At 42.5% G+C, this 12,833-nt stretch overlaps 1 protein-coding gene across 1 annotated transcript in view; it reads left to right on the forward strand.

The window, feature by feature from the left end:
- The first annotated feature begins 4,983 nt into the window (after positions 1 to 4,983).
- Positions 4,984 to 12,833, forward strand: part of TTC1 (tetratricopeptide repeat domain 1) — a 75,180-nt gene continuing 67,330 nt past the window's right edge. Inside the window, exons 1-2 of the mRNA XM_002710348.5 lie at positions 4,984 to 5,120; positions 6,483 to 6,830. Coding sequence (XP_002710394.3) covers positions 6,516 to 6,830 — 315 coding nt within the window. The 5' untranslated portion in view covers positions 4,984 to 5,120; positions 6,483 to 6,515. The remainder of the gene's footprint in view (positions 5,121 to 6,482; positions 6,831 to 12,833) is intronic.

Here is a 12,833-nt window from a genome sequence, read left to right on the forward strand (position 1 = left end):
AGTTTTTCTGGTCTCCCACTTGGGTTCAGGGGTCCAAGAACTTGGGGATCTTCTACTGCTTTCTCAGGCCATCAGCAGGGAGCTGGATTGGAAGTGGAACAGCCAGGACTTGAACCAATGCCTATATGGGATACTGGTGGCACAGGCATATGCTTAACCTACTATGCCATGGTGCCAAACCCTACAATTTTTATTCATTCATTTTCATTTTATTTGAAAGGGAAGGAGAGAAGAAGGGAGGGAGGGATTGGTCTACAGTGCTCATGGATTTTCTTTGATTGGTCAGCAATGGGAGTCTGGTGTGTTCTTCCAAAAAGGCTTCTTGAGATGGCAAAGTGGGCCCTGGTCCATCTGGGTCTATGAGCAGATTAGTTATTATGTTGTTTCGTCAAGGCTTAGAGTTCCTGTGGAGCATTTCCAAATGGACTCTAACTTTAAGAATATAACTATAGAGGCAATAATTGAACCGTGAGTATTGTGATCTGAAGTCTAGCAGAGCTGACCTGACCCTTGTACCACTCTCTTAATTTAGTAGGTTAGTGTTTAGAGGAGTTGACTTGTAATCATTGAAGTGAACATAGAAAAATTGCAAGCCAAGGGAAGGAGACTGTAGTCTGATAAAGTCTACATCAAAGGCATTAGAGAGGGGCTTAGTTTCATTTCCACTATTAGTAATAATCATTAGTAATAGTAATAATTAACAAAATTACTATTAGTGATCAATCATAATAGTGATAATATATATGAAGCCTTTCATTAACAATAATAATTATCTTGAGAACATGCTTTGAGTACTTTCTGTGTTAAAATAGTATTAAAGTAGTTTTTTATCTCTCTTGAGTGTGTATTTTTGTATTTTAGAAAAGACCTGATATGGGGTAGGTGCTGCAGTATAGCAGGTTAAGCCTCTGTCTGCAGCACTGGCATCCCACATGGTCACCGGTTTTAATCCTGGCTGCTCCATTTCTAGTACAGTTCCCTGCTAACGAGCCTGGGAAAGCAGTACAAGATGGCCCAAGTCCTTGGGCCCCTGCACCCATGTGGGAGACCTGGAAGAAGCTCCTGGCTCCTGGCTTCAAATCAGCCCAGCTCCAGCTACTGGGGCTATTTGGGGAGTGAATCAGTGGATGGAAGACCTTTCTATCTCTCCTGCTCTCTCTGTCTGTAACTCTGACTTTCAAATAAATAAATTCTTAAAAAAAAAAGACATGATACCATTTAATTTTTCCAAGATTTATTTATTTGAAAGGCAGAGGGACAGAGACACACACACAGAGGGAAAAAAAAGAGACCTTTCATCTGCTGGTTCACTGCCAAATGACAACAACCAAGACGGACCAGGCTGAAGTCAGGAATTCCATCCGTCTCCCTGGATGGCAGGGACTCATGTACTTGGGCCATCTTCTGCTATCTCTCAGGTGCATTTGCAGGAAGGTGGAGCCAGGACTTAAACAGCCACTCCGATAGGAGATGCAGGTATCCCAAGTAGTAGCTTAACCTGCTGCACAACAGCACCCACCCCACCAGAAAGCCCTTTGAAAGAAGATACTTATTTTCCTTGTAAAAGGTAATTCAAAATCTCCACAGTTCCAGGAGCTGACCAGTGGGCTTCCATAACCAAGAATTAATTTCTGGGCCAGCATTGTGGCATAGCAAGTAAAGCCACCACCTGCAACGCCAGCATCCCATGTGGCCACTGGTTCATGTCCTGGCTCCTCTACCTCTGATCCAGCTCCCTGCTGATAGCCTGGGAAAAGCAGCGGAAGATGGCCCAAGTGTTTGGGCCCTTACAACCTATGTGAGAGACCTTTCTCACCCGTGTGAGAAAGTTCTTGGCTCCTGGGTTGGGTGTGCCACAGTGGTTCTGCCATCTGGGGAGTGAACCAGCAGGTGGACAATCTCTTTCTCAGTCTCCCCCTCTCTCTCTGTAATTCTGACTCTGAAAATAAATATTTTTTAAAGAATGATTCTTTTAAAAAAGTTAATTTCTTTATTTAAGATTTATTTATTTATTTGAAAAACAAAATTACAGAAAGAGGAGTAGAGATAGAGAGAATCTTGCATCTGCTGGTTCATTACCCAAATGCCTATAATGGCCAGGAATGGCCTAGGCTGAGGCCAGGAGCCTGGAACTCCAACAAGGTTTCACATGAACCAGCACCCAAATGGGATATGGGTGTTGCAGCAGGCGGCTTACCCTGCTGAGCCACAACGCTGGCCCCAAGAACTAATTTCTTGTTTGATGCTGTATGGTTAAGCAACACTCAGGTACTTACTGTTCCAAAAAATGTCTCTAATTATTTTCATGTTCCTTTATTCTCTCCTGTTGTTGCTTTTGCTGTTTTCCCACTAAATGAACTATTCCTTTTAATAGCCTTACTCATCTTATTAGTGAAGACCTATAAAAATAGAACAATGGGATTTTGGTTCCTCTTGGTGAAAAAAGACTAGATTGCATCATGCTTTATGCTCAGTAGCTCCTCTATCTGCTCTCCACCTCCGCTCCTCCACCAGCCTATGAGCTCCTGATGATGGAAGAGGGCAAGGATTGTCTTCCTAGATTTCCTGTTCCTAGGTACTAGCACAGACACATAACATAATAATATTGTCCCTAACATTCATTAAATGAATGAATGCCAAGTCCCCCGTGGATTGCCTTCTAGAATATACCATTTCTTTCTCCTAACAAATTTATGAAATATGCATCATTATTACCCATAGCAATTTCTACATATGAGACAAATTTACATATTAAAGTATAGAAGCATGGAGTAACCTGCCTCAAAGTCACACAGCTAATTAAGAGGCAGAGGCAGAATTAGAAGTCAAATAATCAAATAATTCACTGAAAGTATTTTTCACACCATGTACCACTTGATAAGCATATAGGCAATAAATGTCAGTAACTAGAAGTATTATTCAACATTGGACAGTTAATAAAGAAAGTTGACATTGTAATTCAAGTTTTATTTATGTATATAGCTCCAAAATTCCCAGACTTCCCATTCCACCACAGCTTAATTAACAGGATCTCTTAAAGAGACTGAACCATTTACATTTTTTTTAAGTTTCTCATATATTAAAAATACTAAAAGATTTCCCAATTTATTTGAAGGGCAGCATAACAGAGGGAGAGACACAGATCTTCCATCTAGTGGATCACTCCTCAAATGCCTGCAGTGGCCAGGGCTGGGCCAGGCCAAGGCCAAGGCCAAGAGCAAGGAACTCCATCCAGGTGTCCCACATAGATGGCAGGAACCCAAGTACTTGAGCCATCAGCTGCTGCTTCCCAGGTACATTAGCAGAAAGCTGGATTGGAAGCAAAGGTGGGACTCTATCGCAGGCACTCACATACGGGTTATGTGCATCCCAAGTGGAGGCTCAACTTCAGCAATCTAACACTGCCCTAGGGATATTTTGGTGTTTACTTTTAGTATATTAAAGCTCTCTCTCTTTTTTTAAAAGATTTCTTTATTTTACTTGAAAGTCACAGTTTCACAGAGAGAGGAGGAGAGGCAGAGCGAGAGCAAGCGAGAGAGAGAGAGAGAAAGAGAGAGAGAGAGAGAGGTTTACCATCTGCTGGCTCACTCCCCAAATGGCCACAGCAGCCAGAGCTGAGCTGATCTGAAGCCAGAAGCCAGGAGTCTCTTCAGGGTCTCCCACATGGGTGCAGGGGCCCAAGAACTTGGGCCATCATCTACTGCCTTCCCAGGCCATAGCAGAGAGCTGGATCAGAAGTGGAGCAGCTGGGACTTGAACCAGCGCCCATATGGGATGCCAGAACTGCAGGTGGCAGCTTTACCCACTATGCCACAGTGCCAGCCTCAGTATATTAAAGCTTTCAACTTACAAAAATACAACTTTGTGCAAACCTTATTGAGGCTTAAATTCAAACAAGTTTGATGTCCTTCCTGAAAAAGTCTTTCTCAGTCTCTACAATAGGTCCTGTGAATTACAGAAAGCTATTTAATGCTCTGCTATCTTTACTGGTTACATGTCTTGGCTACCTTGAGGGTGGGGCTAAGCTTGTATTTAAAATCTTTATTCCCAGCATAATGCCCAGGATCTATTAAACAGTCTGTGAACATTTCTTGAATTTACAGACCTACAGTTCACTTTGGGTCTCAGGGCCCTTTTATACTCTTAAAAATCATTGAGGACTACAAAAAGCTTTGGTTTATTTGGGTTATACCATTCAATACTTATTGTATTAAAATTAGAACTGAAATTCTAAAAAAAGTGTTAATTCATTTAAGATAATATACTCATTATATAATAGCATAAATAATTTTATGAATACTCATATTTCTAAAATAAAATATACCTACCTCTCAAAAAATATATCGTGAGAAGAGTATTATTGTTTTATGTCTTTGCAAATCTGTGCTATAACACAACACAGGGAACTCCAAAAGTTTCTGGTAAGTGGAACTAAAAGTCTATTTTGGTGCAAGTTTTTATTATTTTTTGAGATCCATGCATACAAGAGCCCATCAATACGTTTATGGAAAAATGCCTATTATGAAAAAATGAGGCATGAATCTCAAAATATTTACACTAAACTTTTCTATTAACAAACTTTTTGAAGTATACTATCTCCTCCTGCATTATTTTAGTGCACTCACGTGGTCCAAGAGTCTCTAGAAAACTCCACTGTACGCTTATGAAAGAATGCGAAAAGGCAAATAACAGTTTCATTATAAAAACTTTTGGGTTCACGGTGGACCCCTTGAAAGGCGCACTTTGAGAATCACTGAAGCGAAAACTTTAATTTCGGATACAGTTTATTCTTCTGTATTTCTCTACACATTCTCTACGAAGAGTAGTCAGGGTTAAAGAGTAAAATGAAGGTGGTAAGAACAGACTCTATTTTCGTTTTTGCGAAGTTACCGCTCTGTTTTGCCGTAACCCAAGATGGCCACCAGCTCTAACATTTTAGTCCGTACAATGACGTAACACAGCGACAAAAGCGCCGTCTTTCTCCGAGGTTTCACTACATTTCCCAGGATGCTTTGCCAATAGCGACGCCATTGGTCGGAGCCTACGGAAGTGCACCTGACTAAGCGGAAATAGAAGGTCTCGGAGGCTAGGAAGGTGGACACCGGAGGAACCGTGAAGCTGTGAGTATGCCCGTGGGTTTGGAGATTGGCTGTGTGGACCGCATCTAGGGGTTAATCCGTGAGGAAGCGCGGGTGGTAGTTCCCTAACCGTGGGTTCTTAAGTTCCCGCGTTTTCCTACTAGACTTGGGAAAGAGGAGAAACAGGATATTATTGTGGAGGGGATACCTCCGTATTACTGTCTGGCTGTTTTAAGTTTTCTTAGAAGGAGCAGTGTTGAAGTCGGGTTATTCCCGTGGCACAAGGGTCGTTGGCGTGATTTTGCTGCGAGCGGAAGGGCGAGGTTGCTGACGATCTGACTCAGCTTCTACAGCAGTGGTTCACAGTTGGCGGCCCATTAGAATCACCTGGGATATTAAAAAAAGCTACGGATGGGCTGGCCTGACGCCAGACCAGTTAATCCAGCAAATCAAAATGGGGCCGGATCTAGGCAGCAATATTTCCCAAAAATATCTGAATTGTTGTCCACTAATGCCTGATTCTGACTTCGGGGTGGATGATTAGGGCCACCTGCACCAGAGCTCCCCTTCCACTCTAAGCTGCGTAGGCTTTGCCACACTCATTTTGATGTAAGTTGATGATCACAGTTTTGGCCCGGAGTCTGTTTGGAGCCACACCAGAAACTTACTTTGGGGCCCCTTTTGGTGGTGTTTCCAAGACTGACCATCGTTTCTTGTTTGTGATTTAGTTATTCATTATGGTTAAAGGTTTAGAGCTGCTTCATTTTTCTTGCCACTGCTTTAGCTTCAGCCTGTTTGTTGCTACTCTGACAAAACGTGAGCCAGTGGAACATGGAAGAGTCACGTTAAAATTGGTTTCATAAAAGGTTCAGGTGCTACATTTAAACAGGAAAGGAGTATCAATTAAAATGACTTTTGACATAATATGCAGGCTTATGAAACCCTTTATATATATGATGAATTTTTTTTAAAGATCTATTTATTTATTTGAAAGGCAGAGTTATAAGAGTCAGAGGCAGAGAGAGAGAAGAGGTCGATCTTCCATCTTGCTTGTTCACTCCCCAGTTGGCCACAACTGCCTGAGCTGGGCCAATCCGAAGCCAGGAGCTGCTTCTGGGTGTCCCACATGGGCATAGGGGCCCAAGTACTTAGGCAGTCTTCTGCTTTCCCAGGCCGTTAGCAGGGAGCTGGATCAGAAGTGGAGCAACTGGGATTCAAACTGGTGTCCATATGGGTTGCTGGCACTTCAGGCAGCAGCTTTACCTGCTACGCCAGCCCCCTAATGAATTTCAGTGAAAGGAAGTTAAATGTTTTGGGCTTTAATGCAAAGGTTTGTTTAGGCATGAAAGGGGAGGTTTTTAAATGTGAGCAGCATTATATAGCAGATTTCTTTTTCTTTCCTAGGGCTTCAGCTTCACCTCCCTCACTGAATATAGCATGGGGGAGAAGTCAGAGAATGGTAAGATTCCAGCAGATCTGTTCAGTGGGTTGAAGCTTACAGATCCCCAGGAAGCAGAATGTGCCAGTGCTCCAGTTCCTGATCCCCAGAGCAAGCTGCTCAAGGGTGATGAGGCCCATCCCCAGGAGGATCAGACAGAAGAGGAGTGTTTCCATGACTGCCGTGCCTCATTTGAGGAGGGGGAACCGGGAATGGACAAGGTTGAGAACAAACCTAATGATGTGAATTCCTCAGAACTGGATGAAGAATACCTAGTAGAACTGGAAAAAAACATGCCAGAAGAAGAGAAACAGGTAAATATATTTTTGTGCACGGTTTACACATTTAACTGATAAAATTAAGTGTGGATGGTACTGTATTGTAGACCAATGCATCTGTGGGAAATAATAACTCTTCCTTTGTATTCTTGTTGCTTTAATACTCAAGGGTGTGAGATGAATCAGTAACACGATAGGGAATCATTGATTGTGTTTGCTTAGCAAAGAAAGTTATTTTTTTTTTTTAATATGAACTAGGAGTACTTTGTTCATATTGTACCTCAGGAATCTAACATTTTCTAACATATGCATATATGCACACTTGAGGTATACTTGTAATTTTATTTTGGTGAAAAAAAATCAAAATCCGTGCATACAAGAGGTCTTAACAGATCTCATGAAAAATGCATATTATGGAGAAAAATTGTGCATGGATTTCAAATTTCTTTTGTACCAAAATAAACATTTTTTTAAATTTATTTGACAGAGTTAGACAGTGAGAGAGAGAAAGGTCTTCCTTCCATTGGTTCACCTTCCAAATGGCTGCTACTGCTGGCACAATGTGCCAGTTCGAAGCCAGGAGCCAGGTGCTTCCTCCTGGTCCCCCATGTGGGTGCAGGAGCAACTGGGACTAGAACCCGGCATCCATAGAGGATGCCAGTGCCGCAGGCAGAAGATTAACCAAGTGAGCCATGGTGCTAGCCCCCCAAAATAAATTTTTTTGAAGAGGATTATATATTTATTTGAAAGGCAGAATTACAAAGAGAGAGATCTTCAGTCTGCTGATGCTCACTCGTCAAATGGCCTCAACAGCTGGGCCTCAGCCAGGTTGAAGCCAGGAGCCTGGAATTCAGTTAGGGTCTCAGGGGCCCATGTACTTGGGCCATCTTCACTGCTTTCCCAGGCACATTAGCAGGGAACTAACTGTGTTGGAAGTGTAGTGGCCAGGACTTGAACTGGTGCTCATTTATGATACTGCATTGCAGACTACAGCTTAACCCACTTGGCAACAGCAGCACCCAAAATAAACTTTTAATTCCATTTTTCCATGAACTTTTTGACATATGCTGCCATCATTTCCCATAAAGCAGGGGTTGGGAAATCGTTTTTCTGCCAAGGGCCATTGGATATTTGTAGCATCATTTGTGGGCTGTACAAAATTCTCAACTTAAAAATTAGTCTGCAGTAGATTCATTGAATTTTTTTTTATAAGTATATTTATTTTTATTTTTTGACAGGCAGAGTGGACAGTGAGAGAGAGAGACAGAGAGAAAGGTCTTACTTTTGCCATTGGTTCACCCTCCAATGGCCGCCGCGGCCGGCGCACCGCGCTGATCCGATGGCAGGAGCCAGGTACTTATCCTGGTCTCCCATGGGGTGCACTCCCGGGCCACAGCAGAGAGCTGGCCTGGAAGAGGGGCAACTGGGACAGAATCCGGCGCCCCTACCGGGACTAGAACCCGGTGTGCCAGCGCCGCAAGGCGGAGGATTAGCCTAGTGAGCCGTGGCGCCGGCCGATTCATTGAATTTTGAGACTGCCTGCCATTGCCTTGGCACGGCCTAGCCAAATGATTTCAAGAGCATTATACAGCCCATGGGCCAGACACTCCCCATCTCTCCCAAAAGATACAGAGGTAAAGTAACTTTCCCAAAATCACACACTTAGTGGCAGAACAAATTCGTAAACCCAGTCTGTTTGATTTCAAACTATAACAGAATTTCATAACAAAAATCTGACTACCTACAAAGCCTCTGCTGTAATAAACTCTACACTTTCCTGCTTGTTTACCCCTTGGCTGCATCCTTAATTGGGCAGGCCTTCACTTTTTGAGACAGAAGTCTTGGTGTCCTCCACATACCCTTTCTTGCGATCTCATAAGTAAGGTAGTCTAATTGTTACCTTAATATTTAAGTTTGTCTGCAAAGAACTTGAATGAAATTGTTTTTACTGCTAAAGAGCTCACTCACTGAACAAGATATGCTGGATTGACAATGGGTAGTATAACAGTGGCAGGGAGGATGGTGTAGGAAGGGAAGGAACAGCTTCTCTTTCTCTCTCTTCAGGTACTTTTCATTGTCAGTTTATTGGAATTTTATTCAAAAAGCAGGCAGACAAGAGAGAGATGCAGATCTTCCATGTGCTGGGTCATTCCCCAAATGCCCACAGTAACTGGAACTGGGCCAGGCCAAAATCTAGAACCTGGAACTCAATTCAGGTCTCTCACAAGAGTGGAAGGGACCCAACACCTTGAACCATTACCTTCTTCCTAATGGTACACATTAGCAGGAAGCTGGAGTCATAACTAGAGCCAGGCTTGAACCCAAGCAGTTCAATATGGGATGCAGGCATCCAAGCAGCTTCTTAACTGTTGTTCCAAATACCTGTCTCCCTCCCCGGCCCCCTCAGTTTTTCTACAGATGTGTTACGTGTTAACTTTTGTGCTAGTGTGTGCCACCCAAAGAGGAGGAAAAAGGGCAAAAATGAGCCAGGTACATAAAACCATCCTCAACAAATATGTTTCAGGAGTGGGCAGTGTAGCGCTGTGGATTAAGCCACTGCTTGGGATGCCTGCATTCTGTGTCAGAGTGCCTATGATCGAGTTCTGCCTCTGCTTCTGATCCAGCTTTCTGCTAATGTGTACCCTAGGAGGCAGCAGATGAGGGCTCAATTACTTCAGCCCCTGCCAATCACATGGGAGACCCAAATGGAGTTCCTGTCTCCTGTGTAAGCCTGACCCAGTCCTGATTATTATGGGCATTTGGGGAGTGTACCAGAAGATGGAAGATCTCGATCTCTCTCTCCCTCTCTCCCTCTCTCCCTCTCTCCCTCTCTCCCTCTCTCTCCCTCTCTCTCCCTCTCTCTCCCTCTCTCTCCCCCTCTCTCTCCCTCTCTCTCCCTCTCTCTCCCTCTCTCTCCCTCTCTCTCCCTCTCTCTCCCTCTCTCTCCCTCTCTCTCCCTCTCTCTCTCTCTCTCTCTCTGAACCAGAAGATGGAAGATAATTTTATCTCTCTTTCAAGTAAAATAACCAAAAACAAATATGTTATAGAAAATTAAATATTTTTCCATAACATTAGAGAAATAGTAAGTTTGAGGTTCAGCTTTCATACAACTAATGCAGGCTTTTAAAAAACATTTATTAAGGTTGAATGATTGGCCTAATAGTTAAGATGCCCACATCCCCTGTCAGAATGCCTGGGTTTAAAACCCAGCCACACTCCTGACTCCAGCTCCCTGATAATGCAGGCCCTGATGTGATGGTGACTCAAGTGATTGGGTTCTTGCTATCCATGTGGAAGATATGGATTGAGTTCTTGGTTCCCAGTTTTAGCCTTGCCATGGGTATTTTGGTTTTGAACCAGGAGATAAGCGCTCTATGTACCTGTCTTTCTCTGCCTTTGCCTCTCCAGTGAGTAAAAAAACCAAAAAATTTAATTTGATTGAATGTCTGTTAAAAAATTAGCAGTGTTCTTTTGATACCTTAATATATTTTGACTTTTCTAGTGCCATCTGGATTTGACAGTTGAGTGGTTTGTCTCAAAGTGTCACATATTCCACTCTTTTTCCCCAATTTAGTAAAACCTTTCATTTTGGTCTTTTAGCCCAGAGAATCATATTTTAAGTTCTATAAATATTTTTAAGATAATTATTTTTATTGCAACTAGCCTTAATATTCTAAGTAGTACAATACTTTTTTCACTTTTTCCTCTTAAAATTGATATATCATTTATATCAGATGCTACAGTCTGTCAGTTCTAATGTATACAGTTCAGTGATTTTCAGCAGCAGTATACACCTATGTAGCTCACATCCCTGTTGAGATACAGAACACTTCCATCAGATCAGAAAATCCCCTTGTGTACTTCGCCAGTTATTCTTTGACCACCAACCCCAGGGGACCACTGTTCTGATGTCTGTCCCACAGGTGTGTTTTTCCTGCTGCAGACTTTTATATACAATGATGTTCACTTTTAAAAGATAAACAATTTCTATTTTATATTTCATCTCAGTCTAAATATTTGCATAGCTTAACTTGAAAATTTGTAAGAATATCTTATAGTGGCAACATACTACAATGAAAGCCCTGTCACCTATGAGAATATAGACTGCATTTAGCTAATTGTGGTGATATTTTAAACTATTTTTATGCTGTTTTGATAAATACCTTTGTGAGATTGTCACCAAGAAAGCAGCAAAACAAATGAAGAGAAATCTTCACTGCATATATTGATCAGTTATAATAGGTCATTAGGAGCAGGATAGCATTACTCTTGATTCTTTTACAATAGGTGGATTTTAAGGGTAGCAATTTAGACTAGCAGTTAGGATGCCCACATCCTATGTTGAAGTTTCTGTGTTTGATACCTGGACTTGCGCTCCTGACTGCAGCTGCCTGCTAATGCAGACTGTGAGGCAGTGGTGATGGCTGAAGTAATTGGATTCCTGCTACTCATGTGCCATACCTGATTTAAATTCTTTGCTCTTGGCTTTGACTCCTGCTATTTCAGATATTTAGGGAGTGAGCCAAAGAATGGATGCGCTCTTTCTAACTTTCAGGCTCATTTACTAATATTAAAAAAAAAAAAAAAAACAAACAGGAGTGAGTATTAAGGTGTAGTGTTGGGTTAAGCCACTCCTTGGGATACCCACATCCCATATCAGAGTGTATGGGAAGGCAGAGATGATGGTCCAAGTATTTGGGTCCTTACCAGTCACTTTGGAGACCTGAATATAATTCCCTGCTCCTGGCTTCAGCCTGACCCAGCCCTGTCTGTTGCAGGCATTTGGGGAGTGAACCAGTGGGGTGGAAGTCAGTCAGTCTCTCCCTCCCCCTCCCTCTCTCCCTCCCTCTCTCCCCCTCTCCTCCCTCTCTCCCCCTCTCCTCCCTCCCGCCCAAACCTCAAATAAATAAATAAAGGTTTTTTTAAAGATTGATTTATTTTATTTGAAAGGCAGAATCAGAGAGAGAGCAATCTTCCATCTGGTTCACTCCCCAAATGAGCTCATCTGCCTGGCTCAACCCCAACTTCATCTGGATCTTTCACATGGGTGCAGAGACCTAGGAACTTTGGCCATCCTCCACTGCTTTCCCAGGCACATTAAAAGAGAGCTGGATTGGAGTGGAGTAGCTGGGACTCGAACTGGTGCCCATGTGAGATGCCTACACTGCAGGCAGCGGCTTAACGACAGCACATGCTGGCCCCAATACATAGTTTTTTAAAAATGCAAATTAAAACATGAGTCTCATCTGTCAGGTCAAAAAGTTGATCTGATGTTGACAGGAAGAAGACATAGGAACTCACATATGTATGCTAATAATTTCAATTGCTGTATCCTCTCTGTGGGATACAGATAACAAATTTTGATATGAGCATTTCCCTAGATCAGGGCTGTGTCAAACTGGGCCAACTTAGCATGGCCCAGTTTCCCCAGTAACTAGTATCAGTTTCAATCTCAAAAATTATAATTTTTCCATGAGGAATAGGTCCTTTTACTCTTTAATCAAATGACATGCCAAGCAAGTGAGGCAAAGTTAGTTCCCGAATTATTTTATTTATTGCAAAGCACACAAAGCAGGACAGGCAAAATAAGCTAAATATTTGCTAAAATAGGAGAAAATAGGTAAATAAAAAAATTACTCAAGTACAGAGTGATAATAATGAACCAAACACCCTAAGTCCATGGAGGAAATTTATGAACCAAACACTGTAAGTCCATTGTGGAAATTTTCTAGATAATCCAGGTAGACATACTTGATGCTGTCTTGTTGCTTGATGAGTTCATTGTTCATTGCCCTACACTCTAGAAGTAAAGCAAAGGGCTCTGCACAACAGCAGAGCCCTCAGTGGCTGCAGGTGTTTTTTTTTGTTTGTTTGTTTGTTTGTTTTTTTTGACAGAGTTAGAGAAAGGTCTTCCTTTTTCCGTTGGTTCACCCCCAAGTGGCCCGTGTTGTGCCAATCTGAAGCCATGAGCCTGGTGCTTCCTCCTGGTCTCCCATGCGGGTGCAGGGCCCAAGGACCTGGGCCATCCTCCACTGCACT

Source organism: Oryctolagus cuniculus, chromosome 6 (genome assembly GCF_964237555.1).
Source record: "Oryctolagus cuniculus chromosome 6, mOryCun1.1, whole genome shotgun sequence".
Classification (NCBI taxonomy): Eukaryota; Metazoa; Chordata; class Mammalia; order Lagomorpha; family Leporidae; genus Oryctolagus; species Oryctolagus cuniculus.